Source organism: Phoenix dactylifera, chromosome 4 (assembly GCF_009389715.1).
Source record: "Phoenix dactylifera cultivar Barhee BC4 chromosome 4, palm_55x_up_171113_PBpolish2nd_filt_p, whole genome shotgun sequence".
NCBI lineage: Eukaryota > Viridiplantae > Streptophyta > Magnoliopsida > Arecales > Arecaceae > Phoenix > Phoenix dactylifera.
In genome coordinates, this window is record NC_052395.1 from 24,490,516 (window position 1) to 24,517,778 (window position 27,263).

Consider the following 27,263-nt stretch of genomic DNA (forward strand, 5'->3'; position numbering starts at 1 on the left):
CAAGTAGAAGGATGTATATGTTAGCATTGCGACAGGTGATGATGGAGTAGAAGAAATTTTTTACATGGCTGACAGATGCTTTATGTAAGGTAACTTTCATTCTTTAGGAGGTTTTAGAAGAAAATCGAAAGCCATTTCAATATATTAGAGATAAGATAAAAAAATCGATTATTATCCTATTTAATTGGAATGTGAATATATGGAAGTGGCAATCTTTTATGGGGTCTGCATTTAAAAGTGGCAATCCTATAATCAGATATCTCCATCCATCTGAAGTAATAATTTCCAAGCATATTACCATACAATAAAAACCAAAACAAAAAGAATTAGGCTTTCATTTTTACTAAAGATAAAAACCATGTTTGTCACTTTAATTCTTTCGAGGAAAACCAACGTAATTGGAAGGAAAATTGCTGTTTGTAGTTTCTACTCGATTTTGAAGCCAAAGAACTTATTTTGTATGCATTTGAATGCCAATTACCTGAAATTTTTACCAACATATACAAATACAGACAGCTTCGTCGTGGCCAGATATGCCCACATGAAAACAAATGTAAGGTTCCAACTGAACAGAAGTCTCTCTGAGGAAGAAAAAATGGAGAAGATTTCAACTGAAACTACTGAATCTTGATTCTTCTAATAAGCAAGAATATTTCCTCCTCTTATATCACATGCTATTTAGTGGAATTTCCCTTGTAACGAGACATCTGTGGCATGCTTGAAAGCATTATGTTTCTTGAATAAAATGTTCTGTAACAGATCATTCCTTTAGTATGACCACTGTACATGAGACATAATAAGAGCTTATATCAGCAGGGAGCCAAATGTATGTATGTTGTATCAAAAACCCTAAATTCAAGCCCCACAAGACTGATGCCACCAGGTTCCTTCCTCGATTATAACTCGACCTCCTCATCGCCTATGATGTTATCCAGGCCTATGGAAACAAGTACGCTGCCCAAGCGACCATTGAAACAACAATACTATTGGCTGGCTCAACAATTGGAACCTCACATGGGAGTGGAAGCGTGAAGAATTTTTTTACAGCGTGAGGCGAGCCTGCACTTTGAAAAAAGACACCTCTGACTGCATCTATGGAGAAGCTGGAAACTGTTAGCAGAGCTTAGATTTCTCCCGGGTCATGAACTATGAGAAGAATTACAGACTTCCCTCCTGAGAGAGCCAAAGACAATGCCATCAGAAACATTCCTGATTGCCGTAAGTGGCATTCTCTTTACGTCCATCATGGAATCCAGCCAGTCTAAGGCCGTCTTCCAGGTCCAAGCATATAAGATTCCACCAGATCTTAATGATTATACCCGCCTCAGAACTTCAAGATCAATGGCTTCCTCCCTTGCAACCAAAGATGCTACTTTGTCCGAAGAAGACCACATTCTTAGGATCATTGTGGACTTTGACAACTTCAGGAAAAGAACGGAGAAAGAAGGGCTTTCTTTGATGACAAAAGCGCAAGGACAAGTTATAGAAAGCTTATTGCCTGTTCTAGACAATTTTGAAAGAGATAAAACTCAGATAAAGGTGGAGACAGGGAGAAGAAAAAAAGTACACAACAGTTATCAGAGCATCTACGAACAGTTTCTGGAGATTTTGAGCTCATTGGGTGTTGAAAGGGTGGAAACTGTCGGCAATCCATTTGATCCTTTGGTAAGTCGTCTTTGTTTATGATGTCGAGTTATGCTCCCTTTATATGTGCTGCCTGCTATGAAGCTTTAGAAGTTTCATTCCTGCCTAATCCATGAATAAACCTGCGCGGTATTCAAGCTGTTCTCAATTTTAACCAGCAAGCCTCTAATTACATGCATAAGGTGCAAGAATTATTGTTAAAAATATGAAAACTTGAGGTTTATGAACATTTGACTGACTCTCAACAAGACAGCAGCGCTGCGATTGTCATTGCCAAATTGATGTTTGATGCAACATTTGGCATAACCATTCAGTTATGCAGTCTAATCTCGCTATGGACGCAGCCATTGAATTGAAGGAGCTGCATTTATCTTGGAGGCACAGGTTACATGCCAAATAACCTAATTGAAGCAGAATGGTGCAAACAGATAATCGTACTTGTGCTCCGGATCTAACAAATATATGTAACTTTTCTTTTTACAGTGACAGGAAAAGAGTTGTCTGCAAAAGATTTTTTCTCTTTCCTTCTTATTTTTGTGTAAAATTTGAAATACACACACATCTATATACGCAATCTCTACATTTCTCATTCACTTATGTTGTTACTCTTACGTTACTTTCATTTTTTTTGTAAAAGCTTCTTGAATGCATGAGGAATCAATGGAGTTTGAAGAAGGCATTATAATTCAAGAATTTCGTAAGGGGTTCGAACTCGGTGAAAGGCTCTTGCATCCATCGATGGTGAAGCTATCGGCAGGACCAGGCCCCGCAAAGCCTGACAATGGAGGCTCACCAGCAGATGAAGACAATGGAGAAGCAAGTCAAGAAAGCACCAAGCAAGGTGGAGATTCTGATTAATTAGTATTGTCGAGTTCGTTAGTTCTTGAATCAATTTTGTAAGAGCTCGTGTGTCTCAGAAAATCTGAAGCTTTAGACTTATGGCTGCACCATACTAGCAGTCAAGTTCTCAATATTGCAGCTATTGTTCTGGAGAGGGAAACTCCAAGAGTCATCGTTTAAGTCCATGTGAGATTTGGATGTTGTGTTTAAAGTCATGTTGCTGAACTAAAATAGATCGATAGATACAAAGTCTCATATCCTGACATCTTTACAGAAAGATGCATTACTTTCTTGCTGAATTCACTTTCTTCTTCACTCCTAGGATTTTGAGAATAAGATGAAATTCAGCAAGCTGGCCATGGAAATTCAGTAATCTAAGCCATTGTCAACAAATGCTATGTCGGCCTATTTGTGTCAATACATCAATAGTTGGAGGTCCTGGAAATCCAATTTCAATGGCTACTTAGGACTTAATGTTTGCATTCTTCATTATAATGCTGCAGCTAGGGTCCTACATCCACATCTAATACTTACATTCTCAAAGATCTGTGATATTTTTGCTTCTATCATGTTTGAATTAGTCCCAGCACTAGGTGTGTCAAGACTAGTTTATTTTGAACATGTGTGGAACAAAAATTTTCTCATCTTTATTACTAACATCTATTCAAGGGTTTATATATAAGATTACTTCTATTGTATTATAGCTTATCTCAACACTTGGCATGTCAAGACTAGTTCAAACTAGATATTGGTATTCTAATACTAATATTTGTTGACGTACTATGTTTAAGGTTGCTATATCATATATATATTTTTATACAAGCATCCTTTACTTGGCATGCCGAGACTAGATCAAGTCCTATATACATGATTCTATAATTTTCGGGTGATATGATAAACATGATTCTATTTTTGGTTGTCGCACTCCTTTGGTGTATCTTAGAAGGCAAAGTTTTTAGTGTAGATATCAAAAATAGGAGTGCTTATATAAAGGTCGGTGCTCCTTGACTCTGCTAGTAGTACTCATACTAGATGTTGTACCAAAAAAAAAAAAAGGCTTAACGTGCGTACATAATATCGGCAAGCAATGCCGACTTACATGAAAAAGATCTCGCTAGACGCTCGAGAATGAGAGGTCGCATAAGACGTAAGCTACGGGGTATTTGTAACGGCTACATGACCCATAGCTATATAAGGAGCCGCAGCGCTTCCCAATATCCCACTCGCTCGGTTCTCCCTCCGGCTTCTCCTGGTACCAGGATGGTTCTTGGCATCTATGGAGTTTTCTTTTGTTACCGTAGCACCGTTCCTCGCTTCTTCTTCTTTTTCACATTCTCCTTTTCTTATTCCTATCTCATGCCATCTTGTTCTTGAAATCAAACCCCATATCGTCTCTCCTCTCCTCTGCTTGTCTTCTCTTCTTGAACGATGGGCGAGGCAACTTTGGAAGGCCGTCTGTACCGTAGGCAACCAGTATGCAGCCATTGTTGGATGGAGAGGTCGCAGGAGGAGAAAGGAAGGGGGATGTTTCGGCTTTGGTCTCATCCATTCAAGAATCTGAGAGAGCGTCTTTTTCTCTCTCTCTTCTTCTTCTTAGCTTTTCTTTCTCTTTGTTTCTTGATTTTCTTCTTCATTTTTTGTTCCCCGAATTGGGAAAGTGGCAGCGGTTTAAGCTTTATCTGAAGAGGCTGTAATGATTTCTTGACGAACGTTTTGCTGCATTGTGAAGTAGAAGACGACTATTTCTAACGGCAAGGCAATCTTGGATGGTCTGCTGCTGTTCTACGGGCAATTTAGATGCGGAGACTTGGTGACTAACAACACAATACGAGATTAAGTGGTAAATCTGAGCCTCTTCCTCCTTTCGCTTTGCAATTTCTTTTTCTCCCTTCAAAGATTTCGTTTTTTTCAGGAGTTCTTTAATTTCTTCACCGTAATTAATTTCTTCGGATAATTTTTTTCTTTGGCTCCCCAAGAATTCATACAATTTGGAGACCGTTGAAAGATTGGGGTGGGGATCTTGCATTGATAGTCGCTAGGGTTTGGAGAACCCAAATTCCGAAATCTTCTATTTTGGTTGTTCAAGATTAGGGATTGTACGCTGTGGATTAGGGTTTATTACATATTTAAGGGTTTTGAATCTACTCCCTTCCAGCCGCATATTCTCAATTTTCGTTACTCATTTTTCGGCTTCTTTTTTACTTCAGTAGCAAAGGCTTTGGTATTGCATAGATTCCTTTTTCCTCCCTTGCTGTCTATTCTCTTGTTTATATGAACAATGATAACATACGATACAACTTGAAAAATCTCCAATGCTATCCTCCAGACCAAATTCTATGTTGCTGCACCAATCTGGTTCCGTAAGCTGGTTTCCCTGGCGTTGCTCTTCTAACGTTGCTAGCCGAGGAGTTGACCGGGATTAATGACAACTTTAAGTTGCTTCATTTTTAGAGCCTCTTTTATGCAAGAGTTTCACAGCATATAAATTTTGCTGGAGACAGTATTAAATAAGGTTATCCACTCTAACTTTTCCTTGATAATGTTGTCAATCTCATTAATATCCAATAGAACCATTCAACTATTTATTCTGCTGATTTATCTGCCTTTCCTTTTCTTAGTCTTCCTACTTATCTCTAATGAGGTGGCAGTAATCCGTTATGCTTTATGTTTTTATGCTTCAGGTACCTGGATCATGTTTCATATTGCTATCAAGTGGTGTACAAGTGCTTCTCGAAGAATTTCTATACAACATCTTCGAATTTGATATGAACTCTGTCCATTACAACTATTCTTTGCTCTTAAATATCTTAGTATTGCTTGTCTAGGGGACTTATTCATGAAAGCAGTTACTCACCATACATTTTTATATTCATTTCAAGCAAAAATATATTTTATATCCTTTTGAAATTGAGGATTTATACTTATACTTGTATTTTTGCTATATAATTTACAGATTAGTTGGGAAAGAGTGGAAATAAAATGTAAACATTGTATTATTTGTAATTCGGAAGGTCAGTTGTTCTGCAGCCTACTACTGCAGCATATTGGAGACCGGACAAGATTGCTGGTAGGCAGGAAAAATGAGCCTTTTCTCTTATTCAGCTCCACATAAGAACACTTCTATACTTTAACTCAATCTCCTCTCCTTTGTCTTTTCTAACAATGTTGGAGGAACTTTTACGGTCTGCTAGGGTTGTTTGGATCTTTCAGATGCATGGATGGGGTCTGTTAGATGCAGGACTTGTCAGAGCCTCAAAATCCTATTTCACAGCTTTTTCATTGGATATGCCTAGTACTATTATTATATGTGGAAAATAAGGTGCCTTCAAAGACTTTTGTTGATTTTTATTATGAGGATTCTGGAAGAACTTGGATGGTTGCCTCTTCAGTGGTTATCGTTGCATGAAAAGAGATGCATGCACATATAATTCTTCTTTCATTTTTTTTTAATTCTAATTATTGAAATTTTTTTGTGAAGCTTTGGTAAATTCTTCCCAATGGGCAAGACAAATATTTTTTTGGTTCTCTCTTAGCAAATCTATTGGAAATGGCAAAGCAAGACTATACTGCAAGACATATAAGGAGTCACAGCGCTACCGACAGCTGTCCCATTTCTTAGCCCGCTCAGTTCTCCGGTTCTCCTGATATCAGTGCAGTTCTTGGCGCCTATGAAGATTTTTTTAGTTCCTGTAGCACTCCTCCTTTCTTCTTCTTCTTCTTCTTGTTCACCTTCTCCTTGTCTTATTCCTATCCTGTGTAAACTTATTTTTGAACCAAACATAGCCTTTCTGCAGCTTAAAGTTGTCCTTGAAATTAACCCCCATCCCGTGTCTCCTCTCCTCTGCTTGTCTTCTCTGCTTGAACGATGGGCCAGGCAATGCTGGAAGGTCTACTGTTCTGCAGGCAACCAGTATGCAGCCATTGTTGGATCGAGAGGTCGCTGGAGGAGAAAAGGAGGGGTATCTTTCGGTTTCAGTCTCATCCATTCAAGAATCCCATGAAGCCTACAAGCCCTGGGTATTATTCTATTTCTTCTTCTTTTTCCTCCTTTGCTTCTTTTTCTCTTTCTTCCTTTTCTTTTCTTCTCTCTTGCTTTTCTTCTTCATTCTTTGTTCCCCAAATTGGGAAAGTCTTACCTGTTTTAGGTTTATATGAAGAGGCTGTGATGATTCCTAGGGGAGGGTTTTGCTGCATTGCAAAGTAGAAAATGGCTACTTTTACGGCAAGGCAATCTTGGATGGTCTGCTGCTATTCTGCAGGCAACTAGCTGCAGCCTCTTGGGCTTGTAGTTTCAGAGACTTGAATACTAACAACACAATGCTGGATTAAGTGGTGAATCTGAGCCTCTTCCTCCCCTTCTTTGCTTTTAAATTTCTTCTTGCCCCCTACAAAGATTTGGTTTTTTCAAGATTTCTCTAATTTCTTTACTGTAATTAATTTCTTCAGATGATTTTTTCTTTGGCTCCCCAAGAATACATACAGTTTGGAGACCATTGAAAGATAGCAGTGGGAATCTTGCATTGATAGTTGCTAGGGTTTTGAGAACCTAAATTCTAATCTTCTATTATGGTTGTTCAACATTAGGGATTGCACACTGGGGATTAGGGTTTATTACATTTTTAAGGATTTTGCATCTACTCCCTTCCAGCACATATTCTCAATTTTCTTTACTCATCTTTTTACTTTTTAAGCCTTTTTTATGCATGAGTGTCGCGTGCACATAAATTTTGCTGGAGCTGGTATCAATTAAGGCTATGCAATTATTATAATTTCTTAATCTTGTTAATACTGAATACAACTATTCAATTATTTATGCTGCTGCTTTATCAGCATTTATTTTTCTTAGTCTTCCTACTTGTCCTTGCAGAGGTAGTTATAGTCTGTTTTGTTTGTAAGTTTTTATGCTTCAGACACCAGGATCATATTCCATATTGCTATCCGGTGGTGCACAAGAGCGTCTCCAAGAATTTCTATACAACTTGTTCTGATTTGATTTGGAATCAGCTACTCCGCATGCAAGGCTAAGGTCGCATGTGTCTGGGATGCCCTATTTATATTTGATATGTACTCTGCTTACTACAACCATCCATAATATTTTGTGCTCTTAGATGTGAGTATTGCTTATCTAAGGGGCTTATTCATGGGAATAGTTACTCACCCATATATTTTGCTAGTCATTTCGAGAAAAAATATAAATTTTTTGAAATCAAGAATCTATACTTATCACAATATTTTGCAATATTATTTGCAGATTAGTTGGGGAAAAGTGGAAATAAAATGTAAACATTGTATTATTTGCAAATTGGAATGTCAGTTGTTCTACAAGCTACTACTGCAGCATATTAGAGACTGGGCAAGATTTTTCTTAGGCAGGGAAAATAAGCCTTTCTTCTTATTCAGCTCCACATCATTTCTTCTTCTATTTTTGGATGGCATGGAACACTATTAATTTAACTCCATCTTCTCTCCCCTTCTTGTCTTTTATAACAATACTGGAGCAACTTTTTATGGTCTGCAACCTAACAGGCAACCTGCTGCCATTGCTGGTGGGGTTGTTCTGGTCTTTCAGATGCATGACTGGGGTCTATTAGATGCAGGATTCGTCTAAGCCTCAAAATCCTGTTTCACAGCTCTTTCCCTAATACATATTCATTGGACATGCCTAGTACTATTACTTCATGCGGAAACAAAGGTGACTTAATTTTGTTGGTGTTTATTATGAGGCTTTTGGAAGAACTTGGATGATTGCCTCTTCAATGATTATCTTTGCATGAAAAGAGATGCAAATACATTTCTTTTCTCATTATTTTTTTTAAAATTCTAATGATCTATCCCTTTTGTGAAGCTTTACCAATTTCTTCACAATGGGTAGAAAAATATTGTTGGTGCTTCCTCTTTGGAAGTCTATTGGAAATGGCAACATAGGACAGTACTGCAAAAAATCAGTTGTATCCATTTATTTTGAACATATTTGCGAGATGTTTCCCCTCAATAGGATAGTAGCCCCCCACCCCCCCCAACCCCAACCCCTAAAAAAAAAGGTCAAAGTGAACTGCCTTCTTTCCTGTCTTAACATATGAGGCATTCAATCCATCATATGTGGAAATTAACCCAAGAGAAAAGATAATGTAAGAGGGAGTATATATTTAAGTTTTATTTAAGAATATCTCCACAATTAACTGATTAAGTGAACCTTTTCAATGATAACTTTCTTAGTTTTCTCAATCTCTATCGATTATTTATTAATGTTCAGTCAAGCAATTGATATGTACGATACATTATATTCCAAAAAGGTATTTGGTTTTAGATATATAATGCTCATAATAGATATATAGATTATATCAGGTATAGTCTGTTGTGTTTTTTGACATAATAAAGATGAGAGCATCACCAAATATAACTTGATTATGGACTTGGATTTGTTTGGCAGAGTTGAGTTGGTTATATGCTGAGCATTCAAACAATGGAATTACTGGAATCAGTTCTCTTAACTTTCTCTGTGATCTTTACTATAATGATAAGGTAAAGTGATAAGAGTTTTATCATGTTGAATTGGTCTTTGTGAGTCAACACTTTTTCAGGTTTCATACATGTGAAGATATTCTAATCTCAAATTTATTGCTTTGATAGAAATTATTCAGTTTTTTTTTTTACTTACTCTTTTAATTTATTTGATATTTCTGTCTGCTTTGAAAGCTTATAATATTTTCAGAACCAAGGGAACAAAAAGGTGACTAGATATTAGAATGGCAGATGAGGTGGAGAACTAAAATTGGTGGGAGTTAAAGATGTCTGCTGGTGGTTTCTTTTTCATCTAACATCTGCACCCTAATTCAAGCCTTTGAGGTGTATCAAACAAGCATGGAAGCCTCTGATAAACAGGAGTTTGACTAACATACATGTTGTCGTTTATGCAGAGGTTCATTGTTCCATATATTTGGAAATGTGTGGACACACTTAGGATTTTTATTAATAATTATAAGCTTTATTTTGGAATAAAAGAGACCAGCTGATCTCTAATAGTTATGAAAAGGCAATGAGTATGTTCTAAGTAATACATTTACCCTTTACAGATCTATGTTTTAGAGTGGATAACAGTGTGACCTTATGCTCTTGTGTTTGCTTATGTTGACCAATTTTAGCTTGTGATGATTGTTGCCCAAGGTGACAACCCAAGAGGGGGGGTGAATTGGGTTTTCTAAAAATTATGTTCCCTAATTTTTACTTTGAATTGAATGCAGCGGAATGATAAGATGTTATTTACTTAAGCTCTAGGCAATTACAAGTAAAGCAGTGGAAAATTAAGCTAGAGCAATTATACTATGGCTTTAGGGTGCAATTGATCTAAAATTAACTTATAGTTGTATGATCAATTTTAATCTATGTGTATGGTAAGAATGGAGTGGAAGCTAAGCAAATTCTAAACAATCACTTATAACTCTATAGAAAACAAAGCTAGAGATATTACACAATCAAGTATAAATGTAAGGCATGAAATACACGAGATAAGGTATCACAAACACAAAGATGTATAGTGGTTCGCTGCACCCCAGCACCTACATCCACTCTCCAAGACCTCTTGGGAATTTCACTATAATCCCCCAGATTACAGCCGGTTATTTTACAAGCTCACAACCTAACTTGTTGTTTTCACGAGATCACAACGAACTCAGTCGGTTTTCACAGGCTCACCGACTAGAACCAACCGATTGTTTTTCCGGGTTCACAATCAAACCCAGTTGGTTTTTTCCGGTTCACCAACCACAACCTTACACCGTTGATTTTCCCTTTGGCTCACCAACAAACCTTAACCCTTTGATTCAATCCCTTGATTGAATCAAGTTACAAGATATTAGAACAAGAGTTTAAACAAATACAAGCTTCTTAAACAAGCAGATATAACAATATAAACAAATAGAGTAAAGAGAAGAAACCCTCAAACAAGTTTTATAGATGAAGGAACTCGGCTTCTTCTTTACTTGATCCTCTTCTAATTTCGCACGAGGTAGAGGATCACTGAGGCAGCACACAGTTGGAGAGGAAGCTTTGGGATTCACTCGGATGCTCTTCTTCTCTCTCTTTTGCTTTGAATGGCCCTTTTGTGCTTTGGGGAGGTTTCTCTTGAAATCTCTTTGAAATCTCTTCCCTATGTGTTCTCTCCCACTTTCTTATTTTCTCCCCTTGCTCTCCCCTTGATTTTATAGCTTTAGAGGGAGTGGGAACAAATATCTAGCCGTTAGAGATAAAAATAGAGCCGTTGGAGTCAAGAAAAAACTAGCCGTATGCCTCCCAGCGTGCTCGAGTCGACTCGGCTGAAGCAGGAGTCGACTCGGCTGAAGCAGGAGTCGACTCGGCTGAAGCAGGAGTCGACTCGGCTGAAACAGGAGTCGACTCGTGAATAAGAGTCTGCCGGCACTGTAGCTGGGAGTCGACTCGAGCACTGTAGCGCTGAAAATCAACTCTCTGTCTTTTTGTCTGTTCTCAATTGGAGTCGACTCGCAGAGTCTCGGAGTCGACTCGAGCACTGTTCCTTGAAACTCCAGAGTGCCAGAGTCGACTCTGAACTTCCAGGAGTCGACTCGAGGACTATTCTTTTGAATCTTTCTTTGAATTTGCTCCTCCAACTTGAATCCTTTGAACTTGAAACTTGGGCCAATGAAGTGTAGCTTTCTTCCAACTTTTCTTGAGAGCTTTTGAGGCCTTCTTGTATTTTTCCAACTTGCTATGTTCCTTGCAAAACAAATTATCTTTCTTTTTGCAACACAAGCATTAGTAATTATACTTCAAGGTTTTGTGATCATCAAAATTAATCTTTAAATCAATCTTTGGGTCATCAATGATGTTTATGTAACTCTCAAGATATTGCCTCCACTCTGATGGCACTGAGTGTAAAAATCTTGTGATCAGAGAGATAACTAATACAATGCTAAGCACTTATAAGTGCAAACTGCAAAAGAGTAATCTTGTGCCATTCTAATTTCATATTACAAATATCATAGAAGTTTACAACTTTCATGATTTAACTTTAACATATTAAATTTGAATTGGTATTTTTGTCAGGTAATGGCTTCTGGATTTTGACAATCTTTATGTGCTAAGATTTCTGAGAGTGTAATGGAACGAGGACCTGAAGTAAGTTTTCTCCTGTTGGTGATTCTTGTAATCACTTTATTCATTTTAATTTAAAGCTTGTGACATGCATGAATGGAGTGAAACTTTTGCATGGACAGAGATAAGTAGTCTTGGTATCAAATTTTAGTAGTATATGACTATAGGTTAAGTATTTAAACTGCAGCTGAATACATTTTTTTTTACAACGGCTTAAGGAGGACATGGTTGTGTCTAATATTGAAAAATTGAACGGATAGATAAGTGCTTCTTGGTTATTGCATCTGTAAATGTTGTTTTGATTGATCTTATGAAAATAATAGCAGGGTGCGAGAACCTTGACCCAGAGTCCATGTAGGTTTGAGACAACAGAAAATTAGTAATATGAATTTAAGAATGTGATGAGGAACCTGCTGGTTCAGCTTTACTCATGATTGGGTGCATGGCTCAGTTAGTTCAGTCATACCAAAGTCAAAAGCTTTCGAGAGCATGCACCAAGAATGAATCAGATGCTTGGAGAACTTTTTGGAGAATTGTTTCATAAACTTGACATAAGCTGGTGATGACAGAAAATGCAGGAAATGTGGCGAATAACTAATATAAGCATGCAAATTAGTTACAGTAATACTCGCATAAAATTCAAACTAATTTGGATTACATACTCTTATTGTGGACTTCTTTTATGTATAATTGGTAGTGGTTAAACCAAGATTTGCTGTAACAATGGGTACCACCGTGCACCACTGGTTTCGAAGTGAGACTTGGTATGGGGGTGTACCAAGTCTAATACACTGAATTGACTCCTGTACCGAAACACTGTATGAGCATGATACCAGTACATGGTCTAGTACCGAGATGGCGAACAATGAAATGGTGTTGTGCTCTAGATAATAAAGGGTAGAAGAAAAGAACTAAATTTTGAAACAACAAAGTAGACTGAAGCGTGCTGGTTAAAATTTTTCCTGAAAAAGTATATCTTCATCTCTTTAGATCCTGTTTCGCTTCTTTTTTGTTTTATCATACCACAATTCTGTATTGGATCTATGCCATCTACTACTTCAAGCATTAGAATCCTCTCTCTCTCTCACACACACACACATACACGCATGCAGACATACAGTGGTTATTCACCAAACTTGAGTCCTCTCACTTGGAGAGATGGGTACCAACCAGCTGAGATACTAGCTATTGATGAATCCACTCTCATATTACACTTTTACAATTCTCACATATAGATAGCTACTGATACTTGAGATTTCTAGTTGTCTATGTTGTCTCTGGTTTATATTTTGCTTTTAGTGAGTTCTCAACATGAGTAGGTAGTAAATATGGATTTCAGCAGAATTTTGCGAAAAAGTCTGTCATGCGTAATTCATTTAGAAAGTTCTTGGTTATAATTTAGGAAACACAAATAAATGGTTCTCTGCTCATATCTGATGGCAAAAGATATCTGGCAATTGTTGTTTCATTTATGTGGCTGTACTAAGGAAAAAACAGTATTTGTGAGGATATATTAGCACAAGGTATTCTTTGCCGATATGTGGCTACAAGATGTTTCATGTGTGCCACATGTAAATGATGCTTTCCAGCAGCTACTTTAACCTAATGAATAAGATCAACTGTCTAATATCACTTGGCATATTAGCCTATAATGACAGCACACCGAGCTTATCAGAGATGAGGATATTTAGGTGGAAAGTAGTAAAATGTATGTATAGAGAATACAAGGCACAATTACCTGAGATTGGTTTGCAGAGCTGTCCATATGAAGGGGTTATCCAAGAAAATTTAGAAGTTGTCAACAATGAATTTGAGGAACCTTTCAGGGACAGAGCATGGCCATATCTAGAAATATATGTAAAACTTTCATTTATAAAGCTTAAAGATATGCTTGCCTCCAAGATAACTATGCCTTAAATTTCGTTATCACCATTTGAGTCAACATTAGATGTCATTGGATACACTAATGTGACCTTACATTCTACCTTTTTCTAAATAACATGTAAAAATGCTTTTCTTTGGGTTGTCATGCAAGAAAAATCAGTGCCCCTTATTTTTAGACCTTATTCTTTACTGGACTGCCTTTCAAAATATTTTATCCTTTGATATTCAATCCTTTGGTAAGCATTCTTTTTTATATCTTGACCTTCTGTTTTTGATTTTCTGATCTATCTTTCTTTATCAAATGCTTTCTTTTTATGCAAATGGAGGAAGGAAACCTTCCCCCAGATTTAATATCAAATACTTTAATGCTGTAATTTCTGTAATGATGAATACATTTAAATGAGATCTGGTAAATTCCTACCTATTCTGATCCTCTAATATGTTTTCTCCCTCATAAACTCCCCCTTTTTGGATACTGGGGGAAGGCAAGGATGCGCAATGAAAAGGTGTTCAGATAAGTTACTGTTTTCTTGCTTGCATCCTTTCTTTCAATTAGACCATGTTTAAATACCACCTGCCTGCTAAAGTTGAAAGATCTTAGCAGTTTCTTGCATTAATGAAAGGATGAGCAATCCTCTTTGGGCTTAGGAAGGCCACCAACACTCTGCAGCTGGGTCAGTAATGGGAGGCAGAATCATATCATCTTCCCACCACCCATTTTTTCATACTAGCTACCGATAAAGTGATCATATGCATGATGGGTATACCTCTAGAAGCTAAATGGATTATGTGCTTGATTTGGAGAAACTGGTGCTATCCATCATTATTATAATAGTAAATTGTAGTAACAGAAATCTACAAATGCTGCTTGTCAAATATTGTATTGAGCGTTAATCACCATATAATTGGCTTTTTGAGAGGCTCTTCCTGGTAATATATTGGTGATATTACAATGAGATTGAATATCTGGATTTGTTTATTTTTTAAAGACAGGATTTGTTGAAGCTTGACAGTAAGAGTCATCACCCTAAACTAAATCTAGCTATATTATATTACTCAAATAAAAAATGGAAAAAATATCCTGGCTATACTCCTATAATATATCATGCTTGATTAGCGACTGCCTTAGGTGGCCCTAGTTATGCTTTGTTCTCTTTTCCTCTTTTTAATGTATTCCTGCCAAAAAAGGAAGACCAACTAGGACACAATACAAGACCAGAGCTGATCGAATGCCAGCCAAGGCTAGTCTCTACAGCATAAATTAGGACCAGTGTTTATGCTCAGGCACGGCCTGATCCGGACATTGGGTCTCTATTTTTTGTCCTGGCCCGCACATTCCTGAAAGGTCAATATCAAACCCGCCTAACAAGTCCGATTTTGATATATTCATTAGCATATAATATGAAACTTTATTGTTATGATATATATATTAGATATATATAATTATCTCAGGCCGGGATGGGCTAGGTTCATTTGTTAATTTTTCTAGGCCCGGCCCGATTTTTAGTTTGGGCTTTTTTTTTTTTGCCTAGGTTCGTCCCACATTCGTAGTTTTAGTGTCCAAATCTGCCAAATGTCTGGCTGGGCTAAGCAAGCCGGGTGGGCCGTCAGGCTCATGATCAGCTCTGCATAAGAGATGTAAAAATCGGCCCTTTTTTTGCCTAGCACATTCATAATTTTCATGTTCAAATGTGCCAAATTTTGGGCTGGGATAAGCAAGCCGGATGGGCCGTCGGGCTCATGATCAGCTCTACATAAGAGATGCAAAAGTGGGAAGAAAAAAAAATAATAATAGCCCAGATTCACACGGTGACTCTGTAAGCTGCAGGTCAACAAAGACGGTGACGTCCAATTCCGGGTCGGTCAGCTTTCCCCGTGCGGAAGCTTCTAAACTGACCAGCTACCCCAGTCCGCAAAGCATTGCTTTGGATCTAACACAGGAACTGCCTTACTCTAACCCAGGTTTATTCGACTCAACATTTACATATGGTATCACTTTATTCAGACATTTTTATAGGTTTAAGGTACCTTAAAGCTCCACTCAGCTAAAAATCACGTCAAACCAGGAAAGAGCTATAGGAAGGCAGCATATGAATCTCAGCACCATTGAGGAAGAGATGGCAGATTTGGTCGGGGCTTCCCAATTCCTCCATGGCGTTCCCGACAATGTTGGAAGCTGATCACCTCCACCATTGTTTCCATTGTTTCCTCCTTCAGGTACCATGTTCTGCCACTGCTTCTGCCATATCTCCTTTCTATTAGCTTATTAGATAGAGTGGAATCTGGACTATGGAGGAAGCCAGTCAGGTAGAATTCTGTCTTAATTATTTCACTAACCAAGATTGCAAGGGTCTGAACTGGCCCCTGGTAGATTGGTGGGTTTGTTTTGGTTGCAGTAATTGTTGATTGGAATTCCTCCACTTGGTTTGACCGTTTGAGCCTGAGCTGCTAATAAGTAGCTCAGGTCGGTGTCTGACCATGGCTAATGTGTTTCCACTCATCCAGCCAAGTCCTGACAGACTCACTTATAGAACAGGTCATCCTGTCACCTTTGATGGGTCTCAAGTATAAGTTGGGATTATCAAGAGATTAATCATACAAAAACCAATGACAAGGTGCCCAAACAAAACTAGCCCTACTCCTGACCAGTCCTCCATGCGTAGAGAGTAGTGACTCAATCCACCACCAGCCCTGGTCCAAAAACAAGATGAAACGGGCCTACCACCTGTTGCACCAACTTCGGATCCAGGGCGTATGAATATATTACCATTCCTTCACTTTCTTGTACCAAACCTGTACCAAAACGTGAGAAGGGAATGCTTCCATACAGAAATCTTAAAGTGCACCGATTCCCTACTCAAAGATCTTTACCTAGGTAGAGAGTAATAAAATGAAAAAATAAAAAATAAAAATGTATAAGAACCATACAAATATATTCGTACTGGAAATCTTATAAAACATACTATCACATGCTAAACCAAATCTATCGATGTAAAACTCACGATGCAAATACAACAGTACAAATCAATAACATATATATATTTTATAGCAGTAATTAAGTATAGGAATCTTTACCTCTACCGAAGACTGACTAAAAATAACAATCGCTGACCCACTTTATGGTCTATGAGCTAAGATGCAAAGTACCCTGATCAGAAATTTCTTGCGCATAAATTGCCTCATTTCAAAAACTGCCTTTTTATTTGCTGACATAGGCTTAGTGAAGATTGACTGTAGAATGGGTTTTACTTCCACATATCCATCTTGTTCTTTAGTATTCAGAACCTTGTTTGCATCCTCATCACCAACCAGCTCTATAATCTCTGGCACACACCTGAAAGCACATCCTTGAGCTCCTCAATGCTGACAAACCACAAAGGGCCTTGAAGTCGGTGAGGGCAATCGCCATCTCCGGCTTCTGCTTAGGATCCTTATAAATATATACTCGGCCGCATCGTGTGCAGCACCCTCGCCAATTCCTTATCTGGGTGTGCAGCGTGTGCTTGCATCGACAAAGCCTTCGCCACCGATAAAACCTCGAACAGGAAGGGGAGTTCACTCCCCCATCTGTCCACGACCGTCTCTCCAAGAAAGCCAGGGTTGTCCAGAATCCACTTCCTGAGAGATGACTCTTAGATTCCTAGTCATTCTGAAGTGATGGCTCTTAGATTCTGTTTCTTATCCAGCTCTTGAGAGTGCATGCGATTTGTTTTCCATCGCCTACGAGTTTCTGCTTAAAAGGTTTCCTGAAGCACAAAATTCTCTTTCTGACAAGTTATTATGAAAACAGCTAGTCGTTTTCAAAATAGTCTTTCTTAAATCTTAATGCAACCAAAGCCCAGAATTTTTCTTTTCAACTTTTATTAAAACTAAGAAGTCTCCAAGCATTTCCTGTTCTTCTTAAGTGGTACATGTTGCAACAATGGTAATTTACACCGTTTTGTGTATACAATGAGTTGAGATGAATACAACACTGACATATTGATAATCTTACAAGTTGCCAGCTCAACTCCAAAACATTTCTGGAGTGACGTTTCTTTGTTTGTAGAAGAAAATCAGATCCGGACCCTAAAAAATTAATGTATATGAAAGCACCTCCATCACCAGATCATTGAGCAAGTTATTTTATATTATTCAACTGATAGAAAGAAAAATTAGCCGTATTGAGGAGCTGTGTTTTACATTGGACGCTATGTTTTCTTGGCCTGCGTACATAAGAGAGAGGGCAGTAAGATAATAAGTTTATTTATCATAACAAAATAGACAGAATAAGACAAATCGCTATCATCAAAGACAACCAAGTAACATCAAAATGTAAAGCAAAATCCTTACCTTTTTCAGATATTTCTTGTGAAGTTTCATTGCCCCACTGCAAGCTTTTTTTGCATCTAAATTTCCAGTTATGTCATTTAAAATCTGAAAGTGAAACAAATAGATAATGTAAGATTAAGTCACCGGGCAGGGGAGGGAGAGAGAGAGAGAGAGAGAGAGAGAGAGCAATATCTCAACATTTGATTATATCTATAAATAAAATTGTACATTAAAATATTTTCCCAAAAAATGCATCTCATTTTAGCAAAAAAAAAAAAAAAATGCATCTCAAAATTTTATGTAACAAAGAGTATATTAAATAATACCTAGACTAAACCTCATCCTGTCTATTTGTGGTTTGCTTTATCAATCCAATAGCAGTCTGTGTCCTAGAAATATATCTCATAATATCTGAGACCTCTTAGATATGAGTCCAAAAATATTTACTGTTTACATTTCATGAGTTATATTAAATACTACATAGACAAAACAGCATCCTGTCCATTTCTGGTCTGCTTTATGAATCCAATAGTGGTTTGTGTCCTAGAAATATATCTTGTGGTATCAGAGAGCTCTTAGATATTGGTCGAAAAAATATTTATTATTTACATTTCATAAGCACTAATAATTAAATGGTTGCATCCTTCAGTAACAGAAAAGTACTTAGATATTCTATCCAAGCTAGTTTTAAAGGACATGCCTTCTTGCAGAAGCAGGGTTGATTTTATTGTTTGCAGGCAATCATTTTTATTTATTTAGGTCTAGTTATAACTATCAATAGATCACAGACGATGTACAAATCATTATAAAAAGCCTAACTTGGTTTTTACCTTAACAACATCATCCAATCCACGTGCTTCCTGCATCAGAGCGCTTTTGTCCTTGAGAACACTAGCAACAAGAAAAACTGTAATGGGGAGAGGGGCTTCAGAACTTTTGCATCCATTTTTCATATTCTCTCGCTCGTACTTCCCAAACTGGCGTATCGACTTTACTTTCCCTTTAGATCCCTCATTTTTTTCAGTGGGAAACCCTGGTTCTTCATACATGGAGAAGGTATCAGGGTCATATTCTAGAGCCCACATCATCTGTATAGAAGTTTGAAGATAAAGCATCAGGTTAGCATAAGAAAAAAGGCAGGAAAGTGTTTTTTGTGCTTGCGTCAATGGATGTATCGCTCATGAAGCATATGAAAGATATGGCAGCACAAAGCAAAAATCTCAATGAAATATTTGAAGTTCAATGGAGTTAATGTTCTACCAGTATGCCCTCATACACCATTTATTTTCTCCACAAGACACTGTTGTCATTTTTTCAGACATTTTTTGCCTTCCTTGAACAATTAAACAACGTTCTTTGAACCTTTTAAGTATACAAGAATCAAGTACATATATTAATGCCAAAATATGGAGATACATTGACGACATGCATATATCCAGTCATAGATCAAGAGATAGTGACATATCTTTGAAAGCAGAACTTCTGGAATCTGTCTGGTAAAATGGGTTGAGTGTTTTGAGGCATATTTAGTGAAGTATCATAAAAGCATTATATTGTTAGCAACTGAGTAAAATTTAGAACAACTGACTGAAACTTGCAATAATGTACTGGTCATTCAGGTCCATATGAATTTCATACCTCCCAAAGGTACAATGAGTCTCCAAATGACAACTCCCGGCGGAACAATACCATAAACATACGGAAAGCAAAGAGATAGTCGCCTCCACCTAGTGTTTCTGTGCTCAAAAGACAATACAATATATTAGCACCTGTCTATAAAAATAGAGATGCTATTTATGTTACAAGCATAATCAACAAGCCATAATGTTTAAACAACGAGTACAAAAAAAAAAAAAAACAATAACTAGCATTTGAAAAGCAGAGGTAAAGAATTTCAAAAGCTGAAGGATGACTAAGACATCCATACAGGGCAAGCACTTTTCCCGGAGATCTATCTAGCATAATTGAAGCCCGATGGACCATGATTGGTACTACTAAACAGTTATCTCCATTTGAGAATGAACTAAGTATAGATACAGTAACTTTATAAAAATGAAATAAAAAATGATTATACAAACCAAAATAACAGAACAAACTTTGACTGAAAAAAAGAAGCTGGAGGACAAGAAAAAAGAACTAAAGAAAATATGGTTATTATCTGATAAACAAAGTTAAAATTTTAATTATAAAGACGGTGATACATGATCACAAAAATTGAAAATATACCTAGGTGTTGATGAAGCTTTGGGTCAAGAACTTGAGTGATGGATGCTAGAATTTGAAGTTGGTCCTCTACTCCAACAGATTTCTCTGTGCATCTAAAATTTCCTCGCTTTCAAATTTCAAATGACAATGGATTAAAAACCAGTTGATGAGAATAATAAAATAAAAATATTATCCATAAGAATTTAAAAAATCAATATATCAGGAAAGGTCATTATAGTATGCGGCACTTTTATTATCCAATAACGATCATGCACTAGTAGCATATAAATGAAAACGGACAATGAGAATAAGCGTACAGAATCTTGGATCTATAAAAGAATAGTTAAAATAATCAGAGAAAGAAATTACAGGAAAATTTATTATGAGAATCACACAATTAATTCTACCAACATGAATCACTCAACATTTCAGAAGCATTTCAAATGAGAATTGGAAGGGACCATATTCTCAAAGTTCTCATATGATTATCTTGTTATCCAGAGCATAAAAGGTACTAATGATGGCTAACCTGACATACAGAATCCAGTATTCATTAAATAAGGATGTCAATGAGCCTGGTCATGGTGGGCCTCGGCCAACTTAGTGTCAAACTTGAGGCCCAAGGATGAACCAAACCCCAAAATTCTGAAGGAGCCAGGCCCAGGCATGACCCATCCCACTCATTTAATATCCCAAAAAATTTAAGTCTATTAAGGTATATGTCGTTAACTTCTTGTATATGTAGAAAGTCATCTTTTTTGTTCTCCATTTACCAATTCTAAAGGCAAATAAGCATTTAACTTGACAAAGTAAACAATTAAAAACAGTATTATACAAATAATCATAAGCTGTTTGATGTAAAGACTTTATAAATGAGCTCCTGTTGACTCAGAGAAACCTACCCGTAGAAAGAGTTGTGTGCTTGTCAATATAGAAGGGTGTCTATGTAGGAGTTCCTTAGATATAATTATTTATACTCAATACATTTATTTGGAAATCTCAATGGCTGGTTTTGCCCGACTGCAGCCAATTCATGAAACAAGCCACTGTATCAGCCAAGGCCCAGGTGGTGGGTACTGGGTACTATTCCCATGTTATGCCGAGCCTGGAGTGGGTCAAGTCTATAGAACTTACTAGATTAACCTGGACTATGGACGGCTGTCATTAAATGCTAAAAGCAACATAAGTTACCAAATGTTAGGACTAGAACTTTGAAGGGAGCAGATTAGCATATAACCTTTCTCGAAAGAGCATCATGCTGAAAAGCAAGCAATATATTAGACAGATTCATAATTCCAAGAAATCTAGGCATGATGAATGACTTAAAAGCTTGTAACATTCTTGAGATGATCCTTGCAATTAATAACAATTTAGACCTCTAGTTCAATCAGTTTTCTTAAAAAACATACGGAAAAGCCATGAGTACATTTATTTATTTAGGCTGATGTTGTGTCAACTGATAATTTCCTTCGAACAACACTGATGGTGGAACAAAATTATCCTCAATCAGAACATTTCATATTGATTTCCATATCCTGTCTTGCTTACTGATCTATCGGCTATCAGTGTGTCTTCAGGCCATTCATACTCTTCATTAGATCCTCTTTAAATCCTTGCAATTAGATCCCAATGTCATGAGAGTGTTCATATTATTTGGTTCCTCCAGATTCTGTTCTCCCAAAGTGGGTTTGGTGTAAAACTCCAATAGTCTCAGAAGGAGCTTCCTGAGAAGTTGAGGCATCATTTTGGGCTGCAGAAAAGCTCAACCGAACCGAGTTTGTGCTGTTTAGGCTCTACTTTATCATATCAAGGGAGTTTTCAAGCTTAGCTCTAGCTTAAGCCAAGCTCTAATGCAAGTATTCAAACTTGGCCTGTGAACCATATAGGTCTTGCACACTCTTACTTGACCTTCCTACACAAATTTGAGCAGTCATTACTGAAACTGACTCAATACCTTGTAGCACAAGCCTGCACACTTTATCCTCAACCAGTGCAACTCCTAGTCCTACTTTATTATAATAAGTCATCAACCTTTACTTCCTATTTTTACCACATATAAACAATCTTAACTTTGCTACATTCATTTTGCTTGCTTAGGCCACCTTTGTTTGTCCTCCTAAAGAATTTCCTAATAATTCTTTTTTTTTTTTTTTGAGTGAAAGGAGGGATGAAGCCTGGAAGTCATGAATACAAGAAGAGAAATAGTCTAAGTGGTGATTGCTAATTTGTCCCCACTTCCTCACAACTAGTGGAAGTCTTAGAATAACAGAGGATCATTCAGTAATAAGGATGTGGTGCATAACTGAGTCAGGGGATGTTCTCTTCTCGAGGAAGACCTGGTTGTTTCTTTCTCTCCAAATACTGGTGGATAACAGAATCCCCTAATAAGCCACCAAAGCATTCTTCTATTACTTAATGACATAAATCACCTCTACCTTCACTCACCCAGCTCTAATTCTCACAGAGGGGATGAACAAAAGAAAATTTTCAAAAGAAGATTTAAACCTCAAAAAGGATGAGAATGTTTGAGACTTGAGTGGATGCCTATACCCTGAGAAGAGAGGGTCGGGACCTGAAACCTTTAAAAGACATAGGAGTTGCTCAATAGAAAGAAAGTGAAGAGATGAGGACGTTGGATGAGAAAGTACCAAGAAAACAGCAGAGCATTATTGAGAAAAGGGCTTGGATTTGTTTGGAGGACTAAAAGGAAAGTGGAGCTTCTGAAAGGCAAAATGAGAAGAAGGATGGATTGTGATGAAGGGCTTCAAGGCTCTGTATAAATGCCCTTGATAAGAAAGAATGACCAGTTGGGTCAAGGGAAAGCACATTCAGAAACCAATAACTAATAGACGAAAGGATTTCTAAGCCAACTCTAAAATTAAGAGTTGAGGGACTCTGCTTGGTTATGTTTATGATTTTTTCAAGAATTGTAGCAAACTAGATACATGCAATCTCATTGAGAATATAATACTAGAACACCTCTAGTATGTAACTGATTAAAGGCAGACATAAATAAAAATTTCATTAAATTCTAATTGTTACCTTAAATGTTTGATAACAAATGACCAGCTTGCAGATGAGTTTAAGGCTCTTCACTTTAACTAAACTGTGAAGAACAGGAGAACTAGTCCGAAAGCAAGAAACATGTCAACCAGTCTACAGTTGCAAGATACGAGGCAAAATTGTAAGTGGAAAAGCTCCACTACATTAGTTAAAGAAATGAAATTTTGAACGGAGAAATAAAGTGGACAAAACAAAATACACTCGCACTGTTCCTATCCTATTCTTGATTCTTAAGTGTTAATAGAAAAAAAATTTAGGGTAGCCTCCTCCTGCATGATGTAGATTTATCACCATAAGCACGGCAGTCTCCCATTTTTCTAACAGACATCCACAGTGGCTGTTTGACCATATTAAAGGAAGAAGAGATACATGGCAGGACATGTCCAAAGCTGCCATGTACTCCTTCAAGGTAAGTCAATTTGCACGAGGAAATATTACTAACCCAGAACATAAAGTTATCTAGAAGTAATTTTTAAAGAAATCTAGGAATGGCTCAAAAGAATCAATTATTAAAACAACAGGTAGCTTGACAAAGATTATACCAGTCTGCGCATCAAGCGCTCAAAGCACCAAAAAGCATCTGCTTCATCTTCAAGAAGAATTATCATCGGGGAGCAAAGATCACTCATTCCTGATCATATATATCACAACCAATGCATGTTATCCAAGTTGTCACAAAATCCTAGTAAAGGAACATAACATTCACAGTGCTCCCTCTTGACCATAAGATTTATATATCTACGTATATAAGAAGACAGAAGGAATAAAAAAGAATTAAATATATTCCTTTCAGAGGAAGGATAAAAATGATGTCTTCAAATATGTAACACACCTTGACAATAGCCAACATCTTTGTCAATCCAAGCATAAACAGCTAGAATATCCCAGAGCTTTGCTAGATTCTCTTGCTTCTCATAAAATACCAGGGTCCTATCAGTGCGAAGCACATCGAGACCTACCATAAATAGTGCTTTTCTTGAAAAACTCGCTGCAAATTTAAGTAGCAAGAAGAATGAAAATAAGGTCATCAACTTAAGTCATACCAATTTGATGTAGTGTAAGCTTCCACTCGATTACTTCCTTATCCAAAGGAACTTGAACTCTATGTTCATTATTCTCAGCACCACCATTTGAAGTGGCTTCCATAAGCACCAGTGGGTCTTGAATAGGCTCACCATCTTCAGTGATTATTGGAGCTGTAATAATCTTGCCACTACCAACGTGAGAATCCCTCTCTCGACACTCTTCCTTCCATCTAGCATACTGTACTCTGCATGGCATATATACATGAATTTCTAAATTTGGAAATTTGTAGGAGTTTTATCATGGTTTTTGAGATTCAACCTAGAAATAAAAAGTGCAATATAAAAATAATAATGATGATGATGATGGAAATAATGATGGCGACGACAAAATGAAGATAATGATGATAACGCAAGGTAAAATTGTTGAGACTGTTTAGAGTGCACACTGGAGCATGAATCAACAGCGAATAGCAAAAGATGCAGATCAGAACATACCCTAACTTGCTCCCACTAAAATGATGGTTATCAAACAACTAACCTGTATGAAAGGGTTACTATAGAAACCGATCTTCTTATCATACCACCCTCATTTCCTTAAATTCTTGTAGTTTATGTAGGATGCACTAGGAATCTTGATCATAAATAGGTCTATCTATGAAAAATTGTTTGGAGATATTAGACAGCCACAACCTAGGCCAGAGATTCCACTTGTGGGAAGGGCTTCTTGGAAACTAGTTGAATGGGCATGAAAGAGGAATTTGAGGGCAAAGAAGACTTGAACAATTATCACGAGTAGAGATTAGAAGATGCAGGCATTTTGATGGGCAAGACCTTGGATTATGAGTCAGGACAGAGTTTTTCCCCAAATCAGGAAGGCCTTCATGTAATTCTATTCAATTATGTTCATTTCAATGTCTAAGTATATTCCTACTTCCATTTAATGTTTGACTAATAAATTTAATAACTCAATTGGGTTTGTTCAATAGTATTTTCTACGCTTTATATGCTTAACAAAATGTTCTTGCTACTTTGTTTTGTCGTATTTATTATTTGCTGAGCTAGGCTTTTCCCTAGTTAGTAGCTTCTAATGATAAACAACAACTATCCCACATATAGCGTGTTTGACAGTTAATAGCTGATAAAAGAAACTGTAGATGCTCTTATTCAAGAGCTTCAAATTTCAATTGATGCCTTGTTAAAATAGTTAATACCCACATCAAGATATATCATACAAAATTCTGCAATAAGATAAATAGCAACTATAGCATAGATTAAGCCCTGGGGACCAGGGTGATGAGTGCAGTTTTGGTAATATGGCAAATGGTGGAGCTACTCCAATAAGTTCTTTAGGGAAATAATAAAGGATCAAGAGAGATCTATGTGATATTATGGCCAACTTCACATTGTAGACTCACTGGAGTCAAGAGATATTTTGGTTACATGAAGAAATTTATGGAAGCATGCAATCTCAAAGGAGGATCTTTAAAATAATGTTCATATTCAATTGAATAATCTTCTTACATTAATGTGCACCACTCTTTGTGATATTCTTGAAACTAATAACAAAACCAAAGAAAAAAAAAAGTGTATTTACAGCATTGCAATATTTAGCTAAATATAACAAGCAGGTTTGCTTTGGAAGTATTACTACCTCCTACGCTGTCTCAGCTGCTCTCGCTCCTCAAAAGTGCTTTTAGGATCAAAACAGCCAAGCAGAAACTCCCAAACCTCTCCCCTTATTGAAGGATGAACACCCTAATCAAACAAAGAATTGAAATAGAAGAATCATTAATGTTGAAGATTCTCTAATAATCATTCAAAGGACAGAGACAATCTTGTCAATTTTTTCTTTTCCTTTTAAATAGAAAGGCCTCGTCACACCTGTTTATTTTGACAGTGAATATGATGGAAGAAGAAACTTCATCACACGAGATAAAAGAAGAAGCTGCGCTTGTTGACTTACCCCACGCTGTATCCGGCTAAGGACCGAGGCAATATCCAAGCGACCTTCTGGACTAAATGCAGCCTGCCATCTTCGTGTGCTCAGAGTTTTTCCAGCCTGCGTAAACAGATGAGAGCAAGACATCCTCAGCTCCTGTGCCACGCCTAATGGGAGAATTTATGATAAGGGGATCCAAGACCAAGTAACCATTAATAAAAAGACTGCCCTTCATGTTAAGATTCACGATTGATTGAAAAAAAAATCTCCATGCAAGTCAATTACTCAGACAACTCCACAATCCATACGTGAAGCACAAGTAGAAATGCCTAGACGTAATTCCAATTATCTTCACCTATCACCCAAGAACGAATTTAGGAAAAGAAATGGTGAATTTATAAAATCTGGAATTTTTTTGATAATTCCAAGAAAAGCATGGTTGGCATGGATGGTCGGTCCTTGAGAAAACATCAGATAGTTCACTTCGCCTATGAATCCTAATCATCAGTTCATGTAATACGAGAAAACAATAAAAATCATCATGTTGTTCAACATGAACGTTCCAATCGAGAAAGATAGAAATAATCCAAAAATATATATAAAGGAAGATTGAGCCGGACCCTGATCTTGAACTTGCTCTTTGGAATATCGCTGCACTCCGGGCGGACCTCGTAGAAAGAATCCGCTGGAGCTTCAGTGTTCCTCCACATCCCTCGCCTAAAGAAAATCTAAAACACTGTCTCGAAACCACCAAAAATCCCCAAATCTCCGCGAAAAACCCAGTAGAAATCTCGGCAACGACGCTCGAGCTGGATCCCTTAATCACCGAATCACCCCAAAAGTTCCTTCCTTTATTTTCTGATGGGATTGAAGGGATCCAGATCGGGCGTCGGGCGGAAGAGAAATCGATTTGGGGGGAACTTGGAGGAAGGGAAGGCGTAGGGCGGGGGATGGGGAGAGGGCTAGTTTCGTAAAAAGCTTGGGTTGGAATGGTTCATGGCTCCGCATAGAAATGATTAATTTAGATCTTCATGTCTATTTAGCTAAATAATTGCCGCTCGAGGGAAGAGCCGCGGAGGACCAAGACGGACAGGGAGACCCGTTCCAACGCCCCCCTCCGACTCGGTTGGTCGCTTCAACGACCCTGGTTAGGTATGTTAGTTGAGTTCCTTTCTTTAGCCTCTGCGGATGGATTTGAGTTGCCAAGTTTCCTATATTCTTGTGATGCGTGGGGAATCCAAATA

The 27,263-nt window shown here is 37.4% G+C and overlaps 2 protein-coding genes and 1 long non-coding RNA gene across 4 annotated transcripts; 2 read left to right on the plus strand and 1 right to left on the minus strand.

The window, feature by feature from the left end:
- Nucleotides 1-1,191: 1,191 nt before the first annotated feature.
- LOC103716839 (protein GrpE-like) lies at nt 1,192-2,857 on the plus strand. The gene is made up of 2 exons (XM_039126262.1): nt 1,192-1,665; nt 2,807-2,857. Exons 1-2 carry the CDS (start codon nt 1,192-1,194, stop codon nt 2,855-2,857), a joined length of 525 nt encoding a protein of 174 aa, XP_038982190.1.
- Nucleotides 2,858-3,723: 866 nt separating this feature from the next.
- Nucleotides 3,724-26,064, plus strand: LOC120110583. Its single transcript, XR_005511705.1, has 5 exons — nt 3,724-4,324; nt 4,811-4,996; nt 5,166-9,006; nt 11,545-15,693; nt 25,978-26,064. It is a non-coding gene; the product is annotated as an uncharacterized LOC120110583 (long non-coding RNA).
- LOC103716815 (TBC1 domain family member 15) lies at nt 17,313-27,137 on the minus strand. Of its 2 annotated transcripts, none has more exons than XM_039125937.1 (11): nt 26,640-27,137; nt 26,044-26,186; nt 25,732-25,835; nt 24,099-24,325; nt 23,888-24,010; nt 23,598-23,686; nt 20,014-20,119; nt 19,426-19,523; nt 18,618-18,875; nt 17,809-17,892; nt 17,313-17,681 (listed from the first exon to the last, which is right to left on the minus strand). In XM_039125937.1, exons 2-11 carry the CDS (start codon nt 26,164-26,166, stop codon nt 17,667-17,669), a joined length of 1,227 nt encoding a protein of 408 aa, XP_038981865.1. In that variant the 5' UTR covers nt 26,167-26,186; nt 26,640-27,137; the 3' UTR covers nt 17,313-17,666. The 2 variants fall into 2 exon arrangements, with proteins under 2 accessions (XP_038981865.1, XP_008803209.2); XM_008804987.4 differs by having other exon boundaries at nt 26,044-26,139; nt 26,640-27,135.
- Nucleotides 27,138-27,263: the final 126 nt, after the last annotated feature.